This window comes from Callithrix jacchus, chromosome 9 (assembly GCF_049354715.1).
Source record: "Callithrix jacchus isolate 240 chromosome 9, calJac240_pri, whole genome shotgun sequence".
In the NCBI taxonomy this organism is placed as follows: domain Eukaryota; kingdom Metazoa; phylum Chordata; class Mammalia; order Primates; family Cebidae; genus Callithrix; species Callithrix jacchus.
This window is the reverse complement of record NC_133510.1, coordinates 114494880-114516657: the sequence shown is the minus strand read 5'-3', so window position 1 is coordinate 114516657 and position 21778 is coordinate 114494880. Positions and strand designations below refer to the sequence as shown.

The following is a 21778-nucleotide window of genomic DNA, read 5'->3' as shown; positions in this document are numbered from 1 at the left end:
TAACATCTTCCCTTCTCGGTTGGATAACAGTTGGAATTGTTTTGCCACTAAAAAGAAACTTTGGATTTAAAGGCTTGACTGTTTTGATATTTTGGGGTCTTAGGGGACTTTGTTTGCTTTTTTTTTTAACCTCAATCTGGTTTTCTAGTGCCTTGTACAGTTCCATTAAAAAATACAAGTATATATTATAAAAAAGTACAAATATGTACATGACGGTTTGTTATTTGACTCAGGCAGTTGGTTTGTCAACTTGGGAACAGCTGCCTTTGGGAGCTGAAAATGGACTTCTAAGGCAATGAAATGGTACAGAGCCCTTCTAAATGGAAGGAAATAAAATTGGGCAGAGATATTGGCGCTTCATTATTCACCCTGAAGGACTAGGGCAGCAGTTTTCAAATTCTAACAAAATAGTCCTTTAAAAAGGATGCCATTCACTATTTTAGCAAAATTAAAAAGTGGTTTGATTTTGGTGGAAACTCAGATGGAAGGCCCAGAGGTCTGCCTGCTTGGCTTTCCCCTTGTCTCCACTATGCGCAAGGAACCCTGAGTGTTCTAAAGAAGGTAGTCTGAAAACTAGTAAGCACCTGTGTATAATTAGGGCTCTAGGAACCTTTCTCTGGACTTAGGGACAGTATCTGTGATTCAATGATTCCCTTAGTATGAAATAAAATCTTGTAAAATTTCTCAACAATGGCTGGGCGTGGTGGCTCATACCTGTACTCCCAGCACTTTTGAGAGGCCAAAACGGGTAGATCACCTGAGGTCAGGAGTTCAAGACCAGCCTGACCAACATGGTGAAACCCCGTCTCTAAAAAAAAAAATCAAAAAAGAAAAAAAGTTTTCAACGATTGCTTTAGTAGCTTTGTGAGTCCCCCACCTATCCTTGGGCCTTCAGATAAGCAGTACAGAGCCCACCTCTGAGCTGGATAGGATTATCCTGGAGCTTAGCAGGCAGAACCAAGGGCCCAAGTTTCTGGGTATGCCACAAATGGGCGAAATCAAGGTTTCTTAAAATTAATGCTTAACATCAGCTTTAGGCCAGACATAGTGGCTCATGCCTATAATCCTAGCACTTTGGTAGGCTGAGGCAGGTAGATCACTTGAGGTCAGGAGTTTGAGACCAGCCTGGTCAACATGGCGAAACCCAGTCTCTAATAAAAATAAAAAAATTGATTGTGCTTTTCGATCCGCCATCTGTGCCTCACGTGGGGCCGCCACCAAAATGCAGATTTTCGTGAAAACCCTTACGGGAAAAACCATCACCCTCGAGGTTGAACCCTCTGATACGATAGAAAATGTAAAGGCCAAGATCCAGGATAAGGAAGGAATTCCTCCTGATCAGCAAAGACTGATCTTTGCTGGCAAGCAACTGGAAGATGGACGTACTTTGTCTGACTACAACATTCAGAAGGAGTCTACTCTTCATCTTGTGTTGAGACTTCGTGGTGGTGCTAAGAAAAGGAAGAAGAAGTCTTACACCACTCCCAAGAAGAATAAGCACAAGAGAAAGAAGGTTAAGCTGGCTGTCCTGAAATATTACAAGGTGGATGAGAATGGCAAAATTAGTCGCCTTCGTCGAGAATGCCCTTCTGATGAATGTGGTGCTGGAGTGTTTATGGCAAGCCACTTTGACAGACATTATTGTGGCAAATGTTGTCTGACTTACTGCTTTAACAAACCAGAAGACAAATAACCGAGTTAATAAAAGACATGAACTAAAAAAAAAAAAAAAAAAAAAAAAAAAAATTGATCGTGTGTGGTGGCAGTCACCTGTAATCCCAGCTACTCAGGAGACTGAGGAGGAGAGTTGCTTGAACCCAGAAGACAGAGGTTGCAGTGAGCCGAGATTACACCACTGCACTCCAGCCTAGGCAACAGATAAAGACTCCATCTCAAAAAAAAAAAAAAAAAAATCAGCTTTAAAATGATCTTCAGTTAAAAGTTATTGATGAAATTCTTAGAAGAGCCTTCTAATCAATGCAAGTGCCCTTCCAGAGGCACTCGAGGTCACTTGACTACTAGTTCTTGAATAGGGCTTGATTAGAGTATGTGCGGGGAGGACCACCACCCAATGCTCTTGGAGGCAGAGCACAGGTCACTGCCTCATGGCGTAAAGTCATGGCTCACAGAAAAGTGCATTGACAACTCTGCTGCAGCTGCACTAATGGGTTTTTCCTTGGGATATACCAGCATGACTATCTCAAGTGCTTCATGCAGACCCTTGAGAGCTAAGCTTTGGATTCTGTCTGCCCTTTCAGATTCTTTAGGATTAACTGCATTCCCTAAAATATGCCAATGAAAAGCAAGTCAAAGGGCAGGGAAGCGAAACACTAAAACTTATGTTTGCTTTTGGGTCAGGATAAAATGGAAGCCAGAGCAGCTCTAAATAAAAAGCTTGGGGGTGCTTGAAAGGATGCTTTTGTTTTCTGGTAACAAATGTCACTTATCCATAAGTTAATGGATGATGCAAGCCGTTTGTCCTGCCACCGTCCTCCTTTTGGGTAGTTCCTTGTCTGTTAGCACCCCCAGCAGTAGAACATGTTCAGGGAGAAACAGTAACCCGGACCCTGAGTCTCACTGACAGAGATTTTTGTTCTTGGGCCTCCTGTGGATGTGGAGGAGGATCAAGGTTGAAATTCACTGTGGGCTTCAGTTATAAACACTGCTTCTTTCCCCCAGTGCCTTAGGTAGTGCTGTTACTATAGCATGTGAGCAGAGCCTATTCTAGACAGTGAAGCTCACAGACACTTGAAGGTTCTTAGTTTTCATGGGATCATGTGTGATGAACACATGGTAGGCAGAGGCAGTCGTAAGGTGAACTCCCCTAAAAATACATCTTTCCTTGTGGATATCTAGCTCCATTTCAACCAGTATTTTTCCAGCTGTGGATTGTAAAATGAGTTTGGTGGTCCACAACTAGTATTTTTATTACATAGATAGGATAGATGTAAATATTAGGGTGTATCACAATTAATATTGTTTTGTGAAACTTGTTTCACTTTTGTTTGTGTCATGGGTGTTTCTTACTATGGGCTAATGGTCAGAAATTTTTGTTTGTTTTTTGAAATAAGATCTCACTCTGTTGCCCAGGCTGGAATGCATTGGCACCGTCACAGCTCACTGCAGCTTCAGGATCAGCCTCTGAGGCTCAAGTGATCCTCCCACCCCAGTCTCCCTAGTAGCTGGGACCACAGGAGGGTGCCACCGTGCCTGGCTGATTTTTTAAAATTTTTGTTGAGATGGGAGTTGTCTTATGTTGCCTAGGCTGATCTCCAATTTCTGAGCTTAAACAAACCTTCTGCCACGGCCCTCTGAAAGTGTTGGGATTACAGGCATGAGCCATGGCACTGGCCCAGAAATGTTTTAAAAAGCACTAATTTAGATAGTTGTTAACATTTGTCTGTAGCAATATTAAAAACCTTTTTAGGGTTACCTTTATATTTTCTTCTTTTTTTCCTGCAACTGTCTTGATTGAACCTTTATATTTTCATGTTGATATAAATGTATTTGGCTTAAGTATCTTTATTAAGACATGTACAGTTTGGTTCCTTATGATAGTAACTTTTGTCCTTTTCAACTTCCTTGAACTGACAGGAGTCAGTTTAGAAGAAAATATCAAAAGATCTAGTGCTCTGTTATTTTAAAATATTGAAGATAATACCAAATTAAAATTCGAGCAATTTTAAAGCCGTTTTGATTTTTATGACATAGAAAAACGTTTAGGAATCTCTCTTCCATGTTCTTCCAATGGAGGTTGGCTGTAAAGTGAATTTGTATAAAACATTTATAATTATTACTAAAGTTAGTGCTGTTAGAGACTTGCTAGTTATTATTATTATTAAAGCTAGTGCTATTAGAGACTTGCTAGACAGGCTGTATGGAAAATGATTAAAAAGAAAGGTTAGAAGTGACCCTCCATCTGCCTGACAAGGACCTCTGCTAAGTTCAGATCTAGTCCAGAAGTCACTTTTTCTTCACTATAGAGTTTTGGCCTTCTTTGTAATACAGACAGATGTTTAGAACTTGGCTTTGGACCCAAACCTGAGATATAGTTCTGTATCTGCCACACGCCAGTGGGGTGACCTTGGGCATAATGCCTCACCTTTCTCAAGCCTCAGTTTCTATCAGAAGTTGACTTACAAGGCATATGCTTGCTATAAGGAATAAACGAGATACTGCCTGTGAAACACCCAGCTGATGCCTGGGCCATAGGATTTAAATTCTCAGCCACTTTCAGTTCCTGTTATTACTGCCTTGTGGTCCACCCAGCCTCCCCACTTTGCCTTCCCAACTATCTTTTGCCAGTGTCCTAGACCAGAGGAGTTGAGGAAATTCCCAAGTTTGCAGATCTTGGCACAGGAGTGGATCCAGTATCTACCTAGCCAGATTCCAACATACTCTGGGCTAGAATTGCTGCCATCTGACATGTTATATATCAGAATTTTTAAATTCTCTTGTTTTTAAGGCTGTGTAATTTGAATTAGTCTATGGATATTGTTTTGATAAATAGACAAAAAAAATGGACTGCTTATGTTCCATTTGGCTTCATGATACATGAAAAAATTGTGAATTTGAAAAAACAAATGACTGGAGTCAACTGTCACAAGTTTTGTAGATTACCAATCTTTGTCTCTACAAAAAATATAAAACTTAGGTCAGGCGTGGTGATTCATGCCTGAATCCCAGCACTTTGGGAGGCTAAGGACGGATCACTTGAGGTCAGGAGTTCAAGACCAGCCTGGCCAACATGGCAAAACCCCATCTGTACTAAAAAATACAAAAATTAGCCAGGCGTGGTGGCAGGTGCCTGTAATCTCAGCTACCCAGGAGGCTGAGGCAAGAGAATCGCTTGAACTTGGGAGGCAGAGGTTGCAGTGAGCTGAGATCACACGACTGTACTCCAGCCTGGATGACAGAGTGAGGCTTTGGCTCAAAAAAAAAAACAAAAAAACAAAAATACAAAAATCAGCCACATGTGGAGGTGCATGCCTGTAATCCCAGCTGCTTGGGAGGCTGAGGCAGGAGAATCACTTGAACCTGAGAGGCAGAGGTTGCAGTGAGCCAAGATCGTGCTGCTGCAGGTGCCTGGATGACAGAACAAGACAATGTCTAAAAAAAATAAATAAGCCAGATGTGGTGGCTTGCACCTGTAGTCCCAGCTACTAGGGAAGCTGAGGTGGAAAGATCACTTGAGCCTAGGAGGCATAGGTTGCAGTGAGCTGAGATCATGCCACTGTACTGCAGCCTGGGTGGACAGAGCAAGACCCTGTCTATAAATAAATATAAGAAACACAGTGGTGACTAAGCTCTGCTGGGTGTGGTAGGTAGCACATGCCTGCAGTAGTCTATTCTGGAGGCTGAGGCAGGAGGATCACTTGAGCCCAGGAGTTCAGGCTGTAGTGAGCTGTGACTGCATCTGTGAATAAGCTACTGCACTCTAGCTTGGGCAGCATGACAAGACCTCATCATTTCTTAAAAAAATAATAATAATGGGAAGCCCCTGATGTAGTACCTGATGCTCACTCTTTACCTTCCAGTGGTTTCACTGGACATTCAGAGGTTCCTGATCCCTTACTCATCCTGATACAGAGAAATAGTAAGGAAAAAAAGGATTTCCTGGTTGGGCCAGTGGCTCATGCCTGTAATCCCAGCACTTTGGGAGGCCAAGGCAAGTGGATCACCTGAGGTCAGGAGTTTGAGGCCAGCCTGGTCAACATGGTGAAACCCCATCTCTACTAAAAATACAAAAATTAGCTAGGCATGGTGGCGCATGCCTGTAATCCCAGCTACTCGGGAGGCCGAGGCAGGAGAATTGCTTGAACCCGGGAGGTTGCAGCGAGCCAAGATCATGCCACTGAACTCCAGCCTGGGCAACAGGCAAGACTCCATCTCAAAAAAAGAAAAAAAGATTTCCTGGCATTTTTATTCCTATTACAGAAATTCTTTCAAATGATTATCTCACCTTTTTCTTTCTTTTATTTTTTTCCCTGCCTAGAAAGTGCCATATCTCACCTTTTCTAATTTTTGGTTTGTCAAAGTTAGGAAAGTATGATGTTAGCCCCAAAGACCACACACTACATTGCCTTTGTGAAATGAGTCTGATTTCTGTTTGCTCTTTCAGATTAACAACATGAAGACCAAGTTTAAAGAAACAATTGAGAAATGTGATAATCTGGAGCATAAACTAAATGATCTCTTAAAAGAAAAGCAGTCTGTGGAAAGAAAGTAAGTATAATCGGTCTATTCTGTTGTAACTGGCTCTATAAACAGTTTCTTTCATTCCTATGGAAACACCCTCATTTTCAAATCTATATATCACCAGTTTTCAGGAGTCTCCCTGTGTATGGAACAAGCTTCTCATTCGTTTATTATTTTATTTATTTAGGAGACAGAGTTTTGCTCTTGTTGCCCAGGCTGGAGTGCAATGGCACAAATCTCAGCTCTCTGCAACCTCTGCCTCCTGTGTTCAAGCGATTCTCCTGCCTCAGCCTCCTGAGTAGCTGGGATTACAGGCATATACCACCATACCCAGCTAATTTTGTATTTTTAGTAGAGATGGGGTTTCTCCATGTTGATCGCTGATCTCAAACTCTCAACCTCAGGTAATCCACCAGCCTTGGCCTCCCAAAGTGCTGGGATTACAGTTATGAGCCACCGTGCCCACGTATTTTTTGGCTTTCTGTTTTTTTGTTTTTTTTTTTTAAACTGCATTTTAGGTTTTGGGGTACATGTGAAGAATATGCAAGATAGTTGCATAGGTACACACGTGGCAGTGTGATTTGCTGCCTTCCTCCCCTTCACCTATATCTATCATTTCTCCCCATGCTATCTCTCCCCAGCTCCCCACCCCCCGCTGTCCCTCCCCTATTCCCTCCAACAGACCCCAGTGTGTAGTGCTCCCCTCCCTGTGTCCATGTGTTCTTATTGTTCAACACCCACCTATGAATGAGAACATGTGGTATTTCGTTTTCTGTTTTTGTGTCAGTTTGCTGAGAATGATGGTCTCCAGGTTCATCCATGTCCCTACAAAGGACATGAACTCATCGTTTTTGATGGCTGCATAATATTCCATGGTGTGTATGTGCTACATTTTCCCTGTCCAGTCTATCATCGATGGGCATTTGGGTTGGTTCCAGGTCTTTGCTATTGTAAACTGCTGCAATGAACATTTGTGTGCATGTGTCCTTATAATGATTTATAATCCTCTGGATATATATATACCCAGTAACGGGATTGCTGGGTCTAATGGAATTTCTATTTCTAGGTCCTTGAGGAATCGCCACACTGTCTTCCACAATGGTTGAACGTATTTACACTCCCACCAGCAGTGTAAAAGTGTTCCTATTTCTCCACATTCCCTCCAGCATCTGTTGACTCCAGATTTTTTCATGATCGCCATTCTAACTGGTGTGAGATGGTCATTTGCTGAGGAGTGATTTACTTCCAATTATGTGGTCAATTTTAGAGTAGGTGTGATGTGGTGCTGAGAAGAATGTATAGTTTGCTTGTTCCAGGTCTGAGTTCAAGTCCTGGATATCTTTGTTAATTTTCTGTCTGGTTGATCTGTCTAATATTGACAATGGGGTGTTAAAGTCTCCCACTGTTATCGTGTGGGAGTCTAAGTCTCTTTGTAAGTCATTAAGAACTTGCCTTATGTATCCGGGTCCTCCTGTATTAGGTGTGTATATATTTAGGATCATTAGCTCTTCTTGTTGCATCGATCCTTTTACCATTATGTAATGTCCTTCTTTGTCTCTTTCGATCTTTGTTGCTTTAAAATCTATTTTATCAGAGATGAGAATTGCAACTCCTGTTTTTTGTTCTTGAGATAGAGTCTTGCTCTATTGCCCAGGCTGGAGTGCAATAGCACGATGGCTTTCTGCAACCTCTGCATCCTGGGTTCAAGAGAATCTCCTACCTCAGCCTCCCGAGTAGCTGGGATTACAGGCACATGCCACCACACCTGGCTAATTTTTTATATTTTTAGTAGAGACGGGGTTTCACCATGTTGGCCAAAGATGGTCTTGATCACTTAACCTCCTGATCTACCCACCTTGGCCTCCCAGAGTGCTGGGATTACAAGCATGAGCCACAGAGCCGGACCAGCTTCTCATTTATTAAAAAATGCGGGGTTTCGGAGAGAGATCCAAGATGGCCGGTATCTAGCAGCTCAGGATTGTAGTTCCCGGTGAAAGTGCAGAGAACGAGAAGACACTTTCAGACGAATTTTTGTTGCTCACAGACCAGAAGATTCCCAGCGGAAGGAACCCTGAGGGTCGCCAGCACGACTCTTGTGGCCAGCACAGCGGTTTTGCCGGTGCCTCGGCACGGCAGTTCTTGGTGCAGAGTAAACGGGACTGGGTCCCCTTTTGGTTGACGTTTGGAGCTCCGGAAGGCAGAGTCACCTATTCAGCTGATTGAAAAAGGGACTCAAGAAGGAAGCCAGACCAGAGATTCCTGGGCAGAAAAGTACCATGAATCTTAATGCCGCTGTTTTTGCCGGCACGGTGGGTTGCTCAGATTTGGGTGCGGGGAATTAACAAGTTGGACGTCCACTCAGAGACTTAATTTGAAAGTCGGTAATTACAAAGATGACAGGTGTATAAATTTACAATGCTGGGAAGAAACCAGCGTGAAAGGCTGAGAATACCCAAAATCAGAATGCCTCTCCCTCTACAGGGGATCACAGTTCCTCATCAACAAGGGAACAAGGCCTGATGGAGAACAAGTGTGTTCCATTAACAGAATTAGGCTTCAGAATGTGGATAATAAGAAACTTCTGTGAGTTAAAAGAACATGTTCTAGCCTAATGTAAAGAAACTAAGAACTTTGAAAAAATGTTTGAGGAAATCCTAACGAGAATAGACAATTTAGAGAGGAATATAAGTGATTTAATTGAACTGAAGCATACAAGAACTCCGTGAAGTATGCACAGGTTTTAACAGTTGAATGGATCAAGCAGAAAGGATATCAGAGGTCAAAAACCAACTTAATGAAATGAGACGAGAAGACAAGACCAGAGAATAAAGAGTAAAAAGGAATGAGCAAAGTCTCCAAGAAATATGGGACTATGTGAAAAGACCTAATCTACATTTGATAGGTGTACCTGAATGCCATGAAGAGAATGAATCCAAGTTGGAAAATATTCTTCAGGATATTATTCAGGAAAACTTTCCTAACCTAGTAAGGCAGGACAATACTCAACCCCAGGTAATACAGAGAACACCACAAAGATACTCCTCAAGTAGAGCAACCCCAAGACACATAATCGTTAGATTCACCAGGGTTGAAATAAAGGAGAAAGTTCTAAGGGCAGCTAGAGAGAAAGGTTAGATCACCCACAAGGGGAAGCCTATCAGACTCACAGCGGATCTCTCAGCAGAAACCCTACAAACTAGAAGAGAGTGGGGGGTCAATATTCAATATTCTCAAAGAAAAGAATTTTCAACCCAGAATCTCATATCCAGCCAAGCTTCATAATGAAGGAAAAATAAAACTTTTTGCGAACAAACAAGCACTCAGAGATTTCATCACCACCAGGCCTGTTTTACAAGAGCTTCTGAAAGAAACACTATACGCAGAAAGGAACAACCAGTATCAGTCATCCCAAAAACTTAACAAAAGTTAAAGAGTATCTCCATAATGAAGAATCTATATCTACTAATGGGCAAAATAGCCAGCTAGCATTAAATGACAATATTAAACTCACAAATATCAATATTAATCCTAAATTTAAATGGATTAAATGTCCCCATCAAAGACACAGACAGGCAAATTGAATAAAAAGTCAAAACCCATCGGTACACTGTATCCAGATCCATCTCATAAGTAAGGACAAAGACTCTAAACAAAGGGTTGGTGGAAGACTTGCCAATCAAATGGAGAGCAAAAAAAAAAAAAAAACAGGAGTTGTAACTTTCGTCTCTGACAAAATAGACTTTAATAGTAACAAAGACTAAAAGAAACAAAGTAGGACATTACATAATGGTAAAAGGAGCAATGCAACAACAGGAGTCAATGATCATAAATATATATGCACCCCATATAGGAGCACCCAGATACATAAGACAAGTTCTTAATGACTTGTAAAGAGGCTTGGACTCCCGCACAATAATAGTGGGAGACTTTGACACCACATTGTTAATATTCGATGGATCAACGAGATAGAAAATTAACAGGGACATCTATGATTTGAACTCAGACCTGGAACAAGTAAACTCAGTGAATATTTATAGAATTCTTCACTCCAGGTCCACAGAACATACATTTTTCTCAGTATCACATTACACCTATTTTGAAAGTGACCACATAATTGGAAATAAATCACTCATCAGCATTTGCATAGCATTTCACAGACTTAAATGAAATATTGGTTGGCTGTTTGTTATTTTCTTCCTTTATTCCTTCCTGTCTCCACTGCTAAGCACAATTATCAGCATAAAAGAGGTTTTTAATACCGATTTTTAGATTGCATTCCAGCCTGGGCAATAGAGCAAGACTCCTGTTCTCTCTCCCTCTTTCTCTTTTTCTTCCTTTCTTTCAAAAAAATAAATACATGTGTGGGGTTTCATACCAGATGGATGCCATGTGGAATGCAGTGCTCTCTTCTGATGTCTGTGGACTTGCAGTATGTGCAGATATCTTCCATTTTTGCCTGTTTAAAGCAATTTTCTACCATCCAAAGCCTTCAGCTTCTTTTTGAACCATTGTGGCTGAGAGCTGGCAGTTAGGAAGGAAACTGTATCTAAGCTGGAAATGTTCTATGCTCTGGCCTTGGGCAGGAATTAAAGGCAAAAGATGTTGAATATGGAGCAAAAAACTGATGGACAGCATGGCAAGAACATTCTTTATTTACTGTTATTTGGGAAGATAGTTGCTACTGATTGAAATTACTAGCCAAATGTAGTGGCTCACGCCTGTAATCCCAACACTTTTGGGAGCCTGAGGCAGACAGATTGCTTGAGCCCAGGAATTCAAGACCAGCCTCATGGTAAAACCCCATCTCCACTAAAAATACAAAAATTAGCTGGGCATGGTGGTGCACACCTGTATTGCCATCTACCTAGAAGGCTGAGGTAGGAGGACATGAGCTTGGGAGCCAAAGGCTGCAGTGAGTCAACATCACACCACTGCACTCCAGCCTTGGCAACAGCAAGACCCTGTCTCAACAAAAATAAATAATTTTTTTAAAGCTATTGTAAAATCAACACTACAAAATTAATAGAAGTAAAAATTAAAAATTATCCTATGCTTTTAGCACCCTAACAAATTGAACAACTGCTAAAGAATACAAAGTTAAAACTGGAAGGTTTTTTTTTGAGACAGGGTCTTTCCCTGTCACCCAGGCTGGAGTACAGTGGCGCAATCTTGGCTCACTACATCTTTTTTCTTTCTTTTTTTTCTTTTTTGAGACAGAGTCTTACTCTGTTGCCAGGCTAGAATGCAGTGGTGTGATCTTGGCTCACTGCAGCCTCTGCTTCAAGGGTTCAAGTAATTCTCCTGCCTCAGCCTCCTGAAGAGCTGGGACTACAAGCATGCACCACCACGCCCAGCTAATTTTTGTATTTTTAGCTGGAGATGGAGTTTTACCTTGTTGACCAGGATGGTCTTGATCTCTTGACCTCCTGCCTCAAGCCCCCAAAGTGTTGGGATTACAGGCGTGAGCCACCACGTCCAGCCTCTGGCTAACATTTTGTAGAGACTGTTTTACCATTATAGATGTGGGCCACTCCACCCTGTAAAACTGGAAGTTCTTCTTCACCTCCTAGATCCTGCTATCTAGTGGTAACCATTATTATTATTTTTGTTTCTGAGATGGAGTCTTGCCCTGTCAACCAGGCTGGAGGCAATCTCACCTCCACCTCCCAGGTTCAAGCATTCTCCTGCCTTACCCTCCCAAGTAGCTGGGATTATAAGCACCCTCCACTACACCTGGCTAATTTTTTTTCTTTTTTGAGACGGAGTTTTGCTGTTGCTACCCAGACTGGAGTGCAATGGCACAATCTCAGCTCACCGCAACCTCCGCCTTCTGGGTTCAAGCAATTCTCCTGCCTCAGCCTCCCGAGTAGCTGGGACTACAGGCATGCACCACCATGCCCAGCTAATTTTTGTATTTTTAGTAGAGACGGGGTTTCACCTCGTTGACCAGGATGGTCTCGATCTCTTGACCTCGTGATCCACCCGCCTCAGCCTCCCAAAGTGCTGGGATTATAGGTGTGAGCCACCATGCCCGGCCTAATTTTTATATTTTTAGTAGAGATGGGATTTTGCCATGTTGACGAGGCTGGTCTCAAACTCCTGACCTTGTCATCTGCCCGCCTCGGTCTCCCAAAGTGCTGGGATTACAGGCGTAAGCCACCACGCCTGACCGGTATACATTATTAACCAGTACTGGTGAATATTTATTCTTCTAGATGTTTAGCTTGGCCCACGTAAATATCGCACATGCATAATCTTTTCTCTACAAAAATGGAATAGTAGGTATTCTCTTTGATAAAATATGTTTTTGGAGATTTTTTTGTATACTGGCACATCTAGATCTATCCTGATCTTTGTAATAGCTGCATGCTATTTCACTGTATGGATGTACCATAATGATTTTTTTTTTGTCACTGTTGAGATAAGGTCTTGCTATGTTGCCTAGGCCCAAGTACAGTGGTGTGATCATAGCTCACTGCAGCCTCCAGCTCCTGGGCTCAAGTGTTCCTCCTAGTCTGAGCTTCTTGAGTAGCTATGACTACAGGTGTGCACCACCATGCCTGCCCAATTTTAAATTTTTTTGTAGAGACAGGATTTTGCCATATTGCTCAGACTGGTCTTGAATTCTGAGCCTCAGGTGATCCTCTTGTCTTGGCCTCTGAAAATGCTGGGATTATAGGCATGAGCCACTGCACCTGGCCTTCCATAATAATTTTGACCAGGTCCCTATTGATTGTGTCAAATTTCACACTACTATAAGCAAAACTGTAATGAGCATCTTTCTCCACGTTTCTTTTTGCCCAATCCTGAGTGTATCTATTCTATGGGATAAATTCCTAGAAGTAAAACAGCTGTGTCAAAGGGAATGCAAATTTTTATTTATTCATTTATTTTGAGGCAGAATCTTGCTCTGTCACACAGGCTGGAGTGCAGTGGTGCAGTCTCAGCTCACTGCAACCTCTGCCTCCTGGGTTCAAGCAGTTCTTCTGCCTCAGCCTCCAGAGTAACTGGGATTACAGGCCCATGCCACCACAACCAGACAGTGTTTCACCATGTTGACCAGGCTGGTCTTGAACTCTTGACCTTGTGATCTGCCCTCGGCCTTCCAGAGTGCTGGGATTACAGGCAAATTTTTAATTTTTTTAGATATTGCCAAGTTGTTTTCAAAAGAGTTTATACCAGTTTATGCTCCAGTACCAGTGTGTAAGAGTGCCTCTTTTCTCATGTCTCAGCTCTTGGGTGTTCTAATACATAAAAATATTGCAAATGTGGATTGGTTTTTTTTGTTTTGTTTTTGTTTTTGTTTTAGACAGAGTCTTACTCTGTCACCCAGGCTAGAGTGCAGGGATGGATTCACAGCCCACTGCAGTCTCAAATTCCTTGGCTGAAGCAATCCTCTGCCTCAGCCTTCCAAGTAGCTGGGGCTACAAGAAGTGCACACCACCACACCCAGCTAGTTAAAAAAAAATTTTTTTTTGTAGAGATGGTGTCTCACTATGTTGACCAGGCTGGTTTCGTACTCCTGGCCTCAAGTGACCCTCCCACTTTGACCTCCCAGAGTGCTGGGATTACAGGCAGAGCCACTCTACTAGGTTTCTAATGGTGTGGGTTGTTTGGTTGTTTGATTGAGACAAGGTCTCGCTCTGTCACCCAGGCTGGAGTGCAATGGCATGAACACAGCGCACTGCAGCCTTGACCTGCTGGGATCAAGCAATTCTCCCACTTCAGCCTCCTTTGTATCTGGGACGACAGGTGCACGCCACCTCGCCTGGCTAATTTTTTTTTTTTGATTCTTTATAGAGACAGGGTCTTACTTTGTTGCCCAGACTGGACTCAAACTGATTTCCTCTTTCATTTGCTGAAGTGATCCTCTGGCCTCAGCCTCTCAGAGCATTGGGATTCCAAGCATGAGCCAATGCACCCAGCCTCAAATGGTAGTTTCATTTGCAATTCTTATGAGTAAGACTGGACATCAAGAATAGGGCACTCGCAAGTCTAAAACCCTTTGGTTAGAATAAGTGCCCTTTTTTTTCCCTCCAGCAAATGCAATGAAGTCAGAGCACTTGACTCTCCAAGAATGTCATTTTTCCTCATAACATCATTATCACAGCTATCATCATCACAGCTATCATCTCGTAGGCACCTATGTAATCACTGACTGCAAAACAAAGAAGTAGAATTTTTACATCAGTCACAGAATAGTTTCTGCTACTGAAAAATTTCTGATCCTTAAAAAAAAAAAAAAAAAAAGTCTTAAAAGTACACTTATGGGCCGGGTGCGGTGGCTCACACCTATAATCCCAGCACTTTGGGAGGCCAAGGTGGGTGGATCATGAAGTCAGGAGTTCAAGATCAGCCTAGCCAAGATGGTGAAACCCCATCTCTACTAAAAATACAAAAATTAGCCAGGTGTGGTGGCGGGTGCCTATAATCCCAGGTACTCGGGAGGATGAGGCAGGAGAATCACTTGAACTCAGGCCGCAGAGGTTGCAGTGAGCCGAGATCACTGCACTCCAGCCTGGCAACAGAGTGAGACTCTGTCTAAAAAAAAAAAAAAAAAAGTACCCTTGTGGGCTGGCACACTGCCTCATGACTGTAATCCCAGCACTTTGGGAGACTGAGGCAGACTGATCACCTGATATCAGGAATTCGAGACCAGCCTGGCCAACATGTAGAAACCTGGTGTCTACTAAAAATGCAAAAATTAGCCAGGCATGGTGGTGGGTGCCTGTAATCCCAGCTACTTGGGAGGCTGAGGCAGAAGAATCACTTGAACCAGAAGCAGAGGTTGCAGTGAGCGGAGATCGTGTACTCCCACCTGGGCAACAAGATCGAAACTCCATCTCAAAAAAAAAAATACACTTCTGTTGCCAGGTGCTGTGGCTCATGCCTGTAATCCCAGCTCTTAGGGAGGCAGAGGCGGGAGGATAGGTTGAGCCCAGGAGTTCGAGACCTCCCGGGGCAATATAGCGAGACCCCATTCTCCACAAAAAGGAAAAAAAAAAGAAAAAGCATAAAATACACTTGTGTTAAGTAGAGCAAAATTCTTGCTTTGCATAGCTGATTGCAATGGCAGCAAACTAGTCTTCCTCACTATGGGAGAAAGGGGCCTGTCCTAAAGGCATTCTGAGGTCGTGGTTTCTCTGGTCAACCCCAGATCAGAAAGGGGACTGTGTCAGCAAATGAAAAATGTGCTTTTGTCTTCCTTTGTTTTTCAAAAGGTGCACTCAGCTAAACACGAAAGTGGCCAAACTCACCAGTGAGCTCAGAGAGGAGCAGGAAATGAACAAGTGTTTGCGAGCCAACCAAGTCCTCCTGCAGAACAAGCTAAAGGAGGAGGAGAAGTTGTTGAAGGAGACCTGCGACCAAAAAGATCTGCAGATCACCGAGATCCAGGAGCAGCTTCGTGATGTCATGTTCTACCTGGAGACACAGCAGAAGATCAACCATCTGCCTGCTGAGGCCCGGCAGGAAATCCAGGAGGGACAGATCAACATCCCCATGGCCTCAGCCTCAAGTCCCGCCTCTTCTGGGGGCAGTGGGAAATTGCCCTCCAGGAAGGGCCGCAGCAAGAGGGGCAAGTGACCTTCAAAGCAACAAACATCCCCGAGACTGTTCTCCCTGGCACCATGAGGGCGTGCTGGGCTCTAATAAGTACAAATGAGGATCAAGCCACAGGCTTGTTTGGCTCTTTGATTTGCTAGTGTGTGATGTAGTGAATGTAGAGGATACTGACCGGGAGAGCTGATGGAAAGAGGCTGTGTTTGAAAAGGTCTTAAGAGTTCATTAACCTCAGACATTCTAATGACCATTTTGCCTTCTTGCTTGGTAGAAGCCCCAGCTCTGTTGTGCATTTTTCCATTGTATTTATGGAGTTGGTGCATTTGACATTCAGTTCTGGGGTAGGTTTAAGTTGTTATTTCTTATAACCTCAAAGGTAAGGTTATCTAGCACTAAAGCACCAGACCTCTCTGAGGTCATAGCAGCTGCTTTAAAGAGAGGTTTCCATTGGCTGCTGAGAAGTTATGAAAATTCCCTAGCAATAGTGTCATATCATTATCATCTCTCCCTTCCTCTGGGGAGTGGAAGAATTGCTTGAATGTTATCTGAAAAGAGGCCTGGTAGTAAACCAGGCCCTGGCTCTTTACCAGCAGTCATCTCTTCTTGCTCTGGGGCTAGCCAGGAAAAACAAACAGCCTGGGGCACATTGGGTAGACTAAGTGTAGGAAAAATGGTGGCAGCTCCACTGTTTATTTTTGGTGACTTCATACGTCATTATCAACCTCAATTAAAGAGGAGGCTTAATGGCTGTTCCCAAACTCAAATCTCAAAGTGGATATCCTAGCATCTAGCAAGAATAAGTGGGGGAGATTTCTCATCTGTGTGAAAATGTAGAGTGAGGCCTCTGACTAGCTAATTGTGTATTTTGCTGGGTGCAGTATTTTCTAAATGTTTACAAAAGATTGGGCTGCATGTTCAGGTTGCAGCTAGAGGGAGTTTGGGCACATTTTCAATTACACTTTCAAGATATAACCAAAGGCTGTTTCTAAATCCCAAAATTAGAATTTCAACAGAGCCCCCTTTAAAGAGTCATGTAACGCTTGTGTGGGCCAACAGAGGGGCTTTGTACTCTCTCTGGAACCATAAATGTCAAATAATTCATAACCTGTAGTAACTGAGCAAACTTAAAATGAGACCTGTGTTGGAATTTAGTTTCTTGAAGAGGTAGAAGGATAATTAGTAAGATGTATTGTTAAATGATGGGATTTGGTTTTTGCTTTGTAATTAGCCAAAGGTTTTCAAATGATCACATTTCAGAATAGGTTTTAACCCTCATCCCCTCTGACGTAAATCTTTTTTTCTTTTCTTTTTTTGAGGTAGAGTTTTGCTCTTGTTGCCCATGCTGTAGGCTGGAGTGCAGTGGCATGATATCAGCTCACTGCAACCTCTGCCTCCCAGGTTCAAGCGATTCTCCTGCCTCAGCCTCCCGAGTAGCTGGGATTACAGGCATGCACCACCATTTCTGGCTATTTTTTTATATTTTTAGTAGAGATAGGGTTTCACCATGTTGGCCAGGCTGGTCTCAAACTCCGGACCTCAGGTGATCCACCCACCTTGGGCTCCCAGAGTGCTGGGATTACAGGCATGAGCCACTGCTCCCAGCCCCTAAATGTCTCACATGTTACTTGTTAGCACATCAACTGTATCAATAATCACCATCTATGTTTGTGGGATGTGCTGCAGCATTTCCCAAAAAACTTTTCCTGTAATGTTGCAAAATGAATGTACTCAGACTTTTTTTTTTAAACCGGGTTTCACCATGTTGGTCAGGCTGGTCTTGAACTCCCGACCTCAGGTGATCTGCCTGCCTTGGCCTCCAAAGTGCTTGGATTATAGGCGTGAGACACCACACCCGGCTGACATTCTTAATTTTTACTTAAGGCAGACCAACTCTTTGAGTCTCTCTTGGACTTATATGTACCGATACCTTAAAGCTAGAGTGGGAATGTAAAGCATAACCTAATTCTCTTTCCTATAGAGATTCTATTTTATTTAAAATCTATTTTTACACTAGTTAGAATCCTGCTGTTTTGGCCAAGTACTTGTCTTGCATGTCTGACCTTGTAGAAGCTGGGGTGGATCACAGCATACTAATGAAGAGAATTAGAAGTGGTTTACAAAGCTCGCTCACTCCTCATTTCTCTGTGATTCCCTTTATCCAGTGGCCCCACCACCACCTGGGAAAACAGATTTTTCAGCATAGGTGGGATAAATGCTCTGAAAGGCTGTGCCCAGAGGAATGGGCAAATAGGCAAATGTTTCCAAACTGCTTGAAGATTTGAAAAAAAAAAAATGTTCCTTTGCAGGTGGACACTGGAAAAAAAAAAAACATACATATATGTGTGTGTGTGTGTGTGTGTGTGTGTGTGTGTGTGTGCGCTTTCCAGGAAAAAAAAAATCTTACCAAGATATGTAAAGAAAATGTGAGGGGTTTTTTTTGTTTTTTTTTTTTTTTTGAGACGGAGTTTTACTCTTGTTACCCAGGCTGGAAAGCAATGGCGCGATCTCGGCTCACCACAACCCCTGCCTCCTGGGTTCAGGCAATTCTCCGGCCTCGCCCTCCTTAGTAGCTGGGATTACAGGCACGCACCACCATGCCCAGCTAATTTTTTGTATTTTTAGTAGAGACGGGGTTTCACCATGTTGACCAGGATGGTCTCGATCTCTTGACCTCGTGATCCACCCACCTCGGCCTCCCAAAGTGCTGGGATTACAGGCTTGAGCCACTGCGCCCGGCCTAGTTTTTTGTTTTTTTTTTTAAGTCAGAGTCATGTTTGAATTTGACAAAATCACATCAGACAGAAGCTGTGTTTTCTTCAGGATGGCAATGAACCACTTAATATACCCATACTACCTTGAACAATGAAATTGAATTAAAATAGCCAGACTTTGAAATTATTCTGCCCTGTGTGAAATTTGTGTCTCTGATTGACATTTGCTTGGGAGCATGTATCTAATCTAAGAAAGTGTCAGCCAGGCACAGTAGCTCACACCCATAATCCCAGCACTTTGGGAGGTCATGGTGGGCGGATGACTTGAGGTCAGGGGTTCACGACCAGCCTGGCCAACATGGTGAAACCCTGTCTCTACAAAAATACAAAAATTAGCCAGGCATGATGGTGGATGCCTATAATCCCAGCTACTGGGGAGGCTGAGACTAGAGAATCACTTGAACCCAGGAGGTGGAGGTTGCAGTGAGCTGAGATTATGCCATTGCCTTCCAGCCTGGGTGACAGAGCAAGCCTCCATCTCAAAAAAGAAAAAATAAGTGTCAATGGCCTTGATTTAGAAAGCAACATAAAAATCAACCCCTTGGTTGGGTACGGTGGCTCACATCTGTAATTCCAGCACTTTGGGAGGCTGAGGTGAGAGGAACACTTGAGGCCAGGAGTTCAAGACCAGCCTGGGCAACATGGCAAGACCAAATCTCTACCAAAAAAAAATTTATTTTGCCGGGTGTGGTGGTGCACACCTGCAGTCCCAGCTACTTGGGAGGCTGAGGTGGGAGGATTGCTTGAGCCAGGAGTTCGAGACTGCAGTGAGCTGTGATTGTATCACTTCACTTCAGCCTGGGCGCCTGTGAGATCCTGTCTCTTAAAACCTTAACAATATAGTGAACATCTGGATTATTCATCTTTCTGCTCCCTTCTTTCAGGTTCCCAAACTAATGAAAAGTAGCTGAACTGGACAGGAGAAGTCCCAGGCACACAACTCTTTTGCAAACTAAAAGCAATTTTTTTTTGAGACGGAGTCTTGCTCTGTCACCCAGGCTGGAGTGCAGTGGCATGATCTCAGCTCACTACAACCTCCAACTCCCAGGTTCGAGCAGTTCTGCCTCAGCCTCCTGAGTAGCTGCAGTTACGGGTGTGCACCACCATACTCGGCTAATTTTTTTGTATTTCTAGTCAAGGCGGGGTTTCGCCATGTTGGCCAGGCTGCTCTCAGACTCCTGACCTCAAGTAATCCATCCCCCTTGGCCTCCTATGGGATTATAGGTGTTAGCCACCACGCCAAGCCACTAAAAGCATTTTCTATACCTGAGACTTTTTCCATTCCCTACACTAAGCTGAGATTTTTTTTTGCCGGGGGGGGGGTTGTTTTTGGTGGGAAACCGTCATAAATGTGACTTGTTAGGATACATTGACTAATATGTAAAACACTGAAGCAATTACCCCCTCCCTGCTTGCATGGCAAAGTTGTCCTCCTCAAAAGGGCTGAGAAACTGATTTCCACAGCCAGCCAGTAGAGTGTGGAGAACTTGGCAAATCACGAATGAACAACCTTCTGTCATCGTTTGGAAACCCCTCCCCTATCCTAGTACAGTCAGGCTCCACAAGCTACAAATACCATCCATGAGATTTGGCTGCTGTGCACGATGCCACGTTGCTTGGGCTGGTGGCATATTTTGGCTTGCGTGTTGGAAGTCCATGGGCTTATCTAAAAAGAAAAAGTTACTCTTATTTTCTCCAGGATAAAGCTGAATTAACTGCCCCACAGTAACTCTGCTGCATCACTTCTCTTGGCAGCGGAAGGGAAATTAAAAGTATCTTAAGAATCAGCTCCTGTGCCTTAATAGTGCTGGGGTCCTTTAAACTACCCAGATACCAGGTTGTCACCTTAAACAAGTTTAGGAAGCCACCGAATATTCTGTGGCAGACCTTTTCTGCTGGCCAGTCCTTTTTATGCTTACCTGTGAAAATTCTTGAAATAGGATACCCAGAATACCTATAAAGTGACCACAACAGATGAAGCTTTTTTTTTTTTTTTTTTTTTTGAGATGGATCCTCACTCTTGCCCAGGCTGGAATGCAGTGGCACAATCTCGGCTCACTGCAACCTCCACCTCCCAGGTTCAAGCAATTCTCATGCCTCAGCATCCCAAGTAGCTGGGATTATAGGCATGCACCACCATGCCTGGCTAATTTTTGTATTTTTAGTAGAAATGGGGTTTCACTGTTTGGGCCAGGCTGGTCTCAAATTCTTGACCTCAAGTGATCCTCCTGCTTGGTTTCCCAAAGTGCAGGGGTTACAGGCATGAGCCACTGTGCCTGGCTATTTTTTGGTAGATATGTAGTTTTGCCATGTTGGCCAGGCTGGTCTCGAACTCTTGGCCCTAAGAGATCTGCCCACCTCGGCCTCCCAAAGTGCTCAGATTACAGGTGTAAGCCACTGTGCCCAACCCAGATACACCTTTGACGGTAACGAGTGAAGCAGTGATAGGGAGAAAAGCCTGTCCTTTAGGAACCCAAGTTTTATCCGAGAGTTGAGGCCAAATGTCTCCTCCTCTGCAAGGTGAAGTTGATTTTGCACCTCCCCCCACCACTAGCCTCCCGCAAACACTGTCCTGTAGTCTCCCTGGAGCAAAATGAAAAACATGCTTTGCATCTGTGCTTTTAACGTTTACTGGAGTTGGGGCTGGCTTCTCTATCCTGATTAATGCCATAATCAACTTCTTTGAGACAGAGTCTCGCTCTCTTGCCCAGGCTGGAGTGCAGTGGTGCCATCTCAGCTCACTGCAGCCTCTGCCTCCTGGGCTCAAGCGATTCTCCTGCCTCAGCCTCACAAGTAGCTGAGATTATAGGCACACACTATATGCCCGGCTAACTTTTTTTTTTTTGAGACGGAGTTTTGCTCCTGTTGCGCAGACTGGAGTGCAATGGCACAATCTTGGCTCACTGCAACCTCTGTCTCTGGTGTTCAAGTGATTCTCTGCCTCAGCCTCCCAAGTAGCTAGGATCATAGGCATGCGCCACCACACCTGGCTGATTTTTGTATTTTTAGTAGAGAAGGGGTCTCACCATATTGGCCAGGCTGGTCTCAATCTCTTGACCTCATGATCCACCTGCCTCAGCCTCCCAGAGTGCATGTGGTTTCATGTTGGCCAGGCTGGTGTCGAACCCCTGACCTAAAGTGATCCACCTGCTTCAGCCTCCCAAAGTGCTGGGATTACAGGCATGAGCCACCATGCCTGGCTGTCTTTTGGTGTTTTAGTGATAACCTTTCTTTACCTTGTATTCCTG

The 21778-nt window shown here is 43.6% G+C and overlaps 2 protein-coding genes across 8 annotated transcripts in view; both read left to right on the top strand.

Moving 5' to 3' along the window:
- BRAP (BRCA1 associated protein) overlaps positions 1 to 18655 on the top strand; it is a 50853-nt gene extending 32198 nt beyond the window's left edge. For all 7 annotated transcript variants that reach the window (XM_078337333.1, XM_078337334.1, XM_009004656.5 and 4 more), the window contains 2 exons: positions 6122 to 6225; positions 15420 to 18655. In XM_078337333.1, coding sequence (XP_078193459.1) covers positions 6122 to 6225; positions 15420 to 15783 — 468 coding nt within the window. In that variant the 3' untranslated portion in view covers positions 15784 to 18655. The remainder of the gene's footprint in view (positions 1 to 6121; positions 6226 to 15419) is intronic.
- Positions 1205 to 1707, top strand: LOC100411672 (ubiquitin-ribosomal protein eS31 fusion protein). The gene has a single exon (XM_002753019.7). It carries the CDS (start codon positions 1223 to 1225, stop codon positions 1691 to 1693), a length of 471 nt encoding a protein of 156 aa, XP_002753065.1. The 5' UTR covers positions 1205 to 1222; the 3' UTR covers positions 1694 to 1707.
- Positions 18656 to 21778: the final 3123 nt, after the last annotated feature.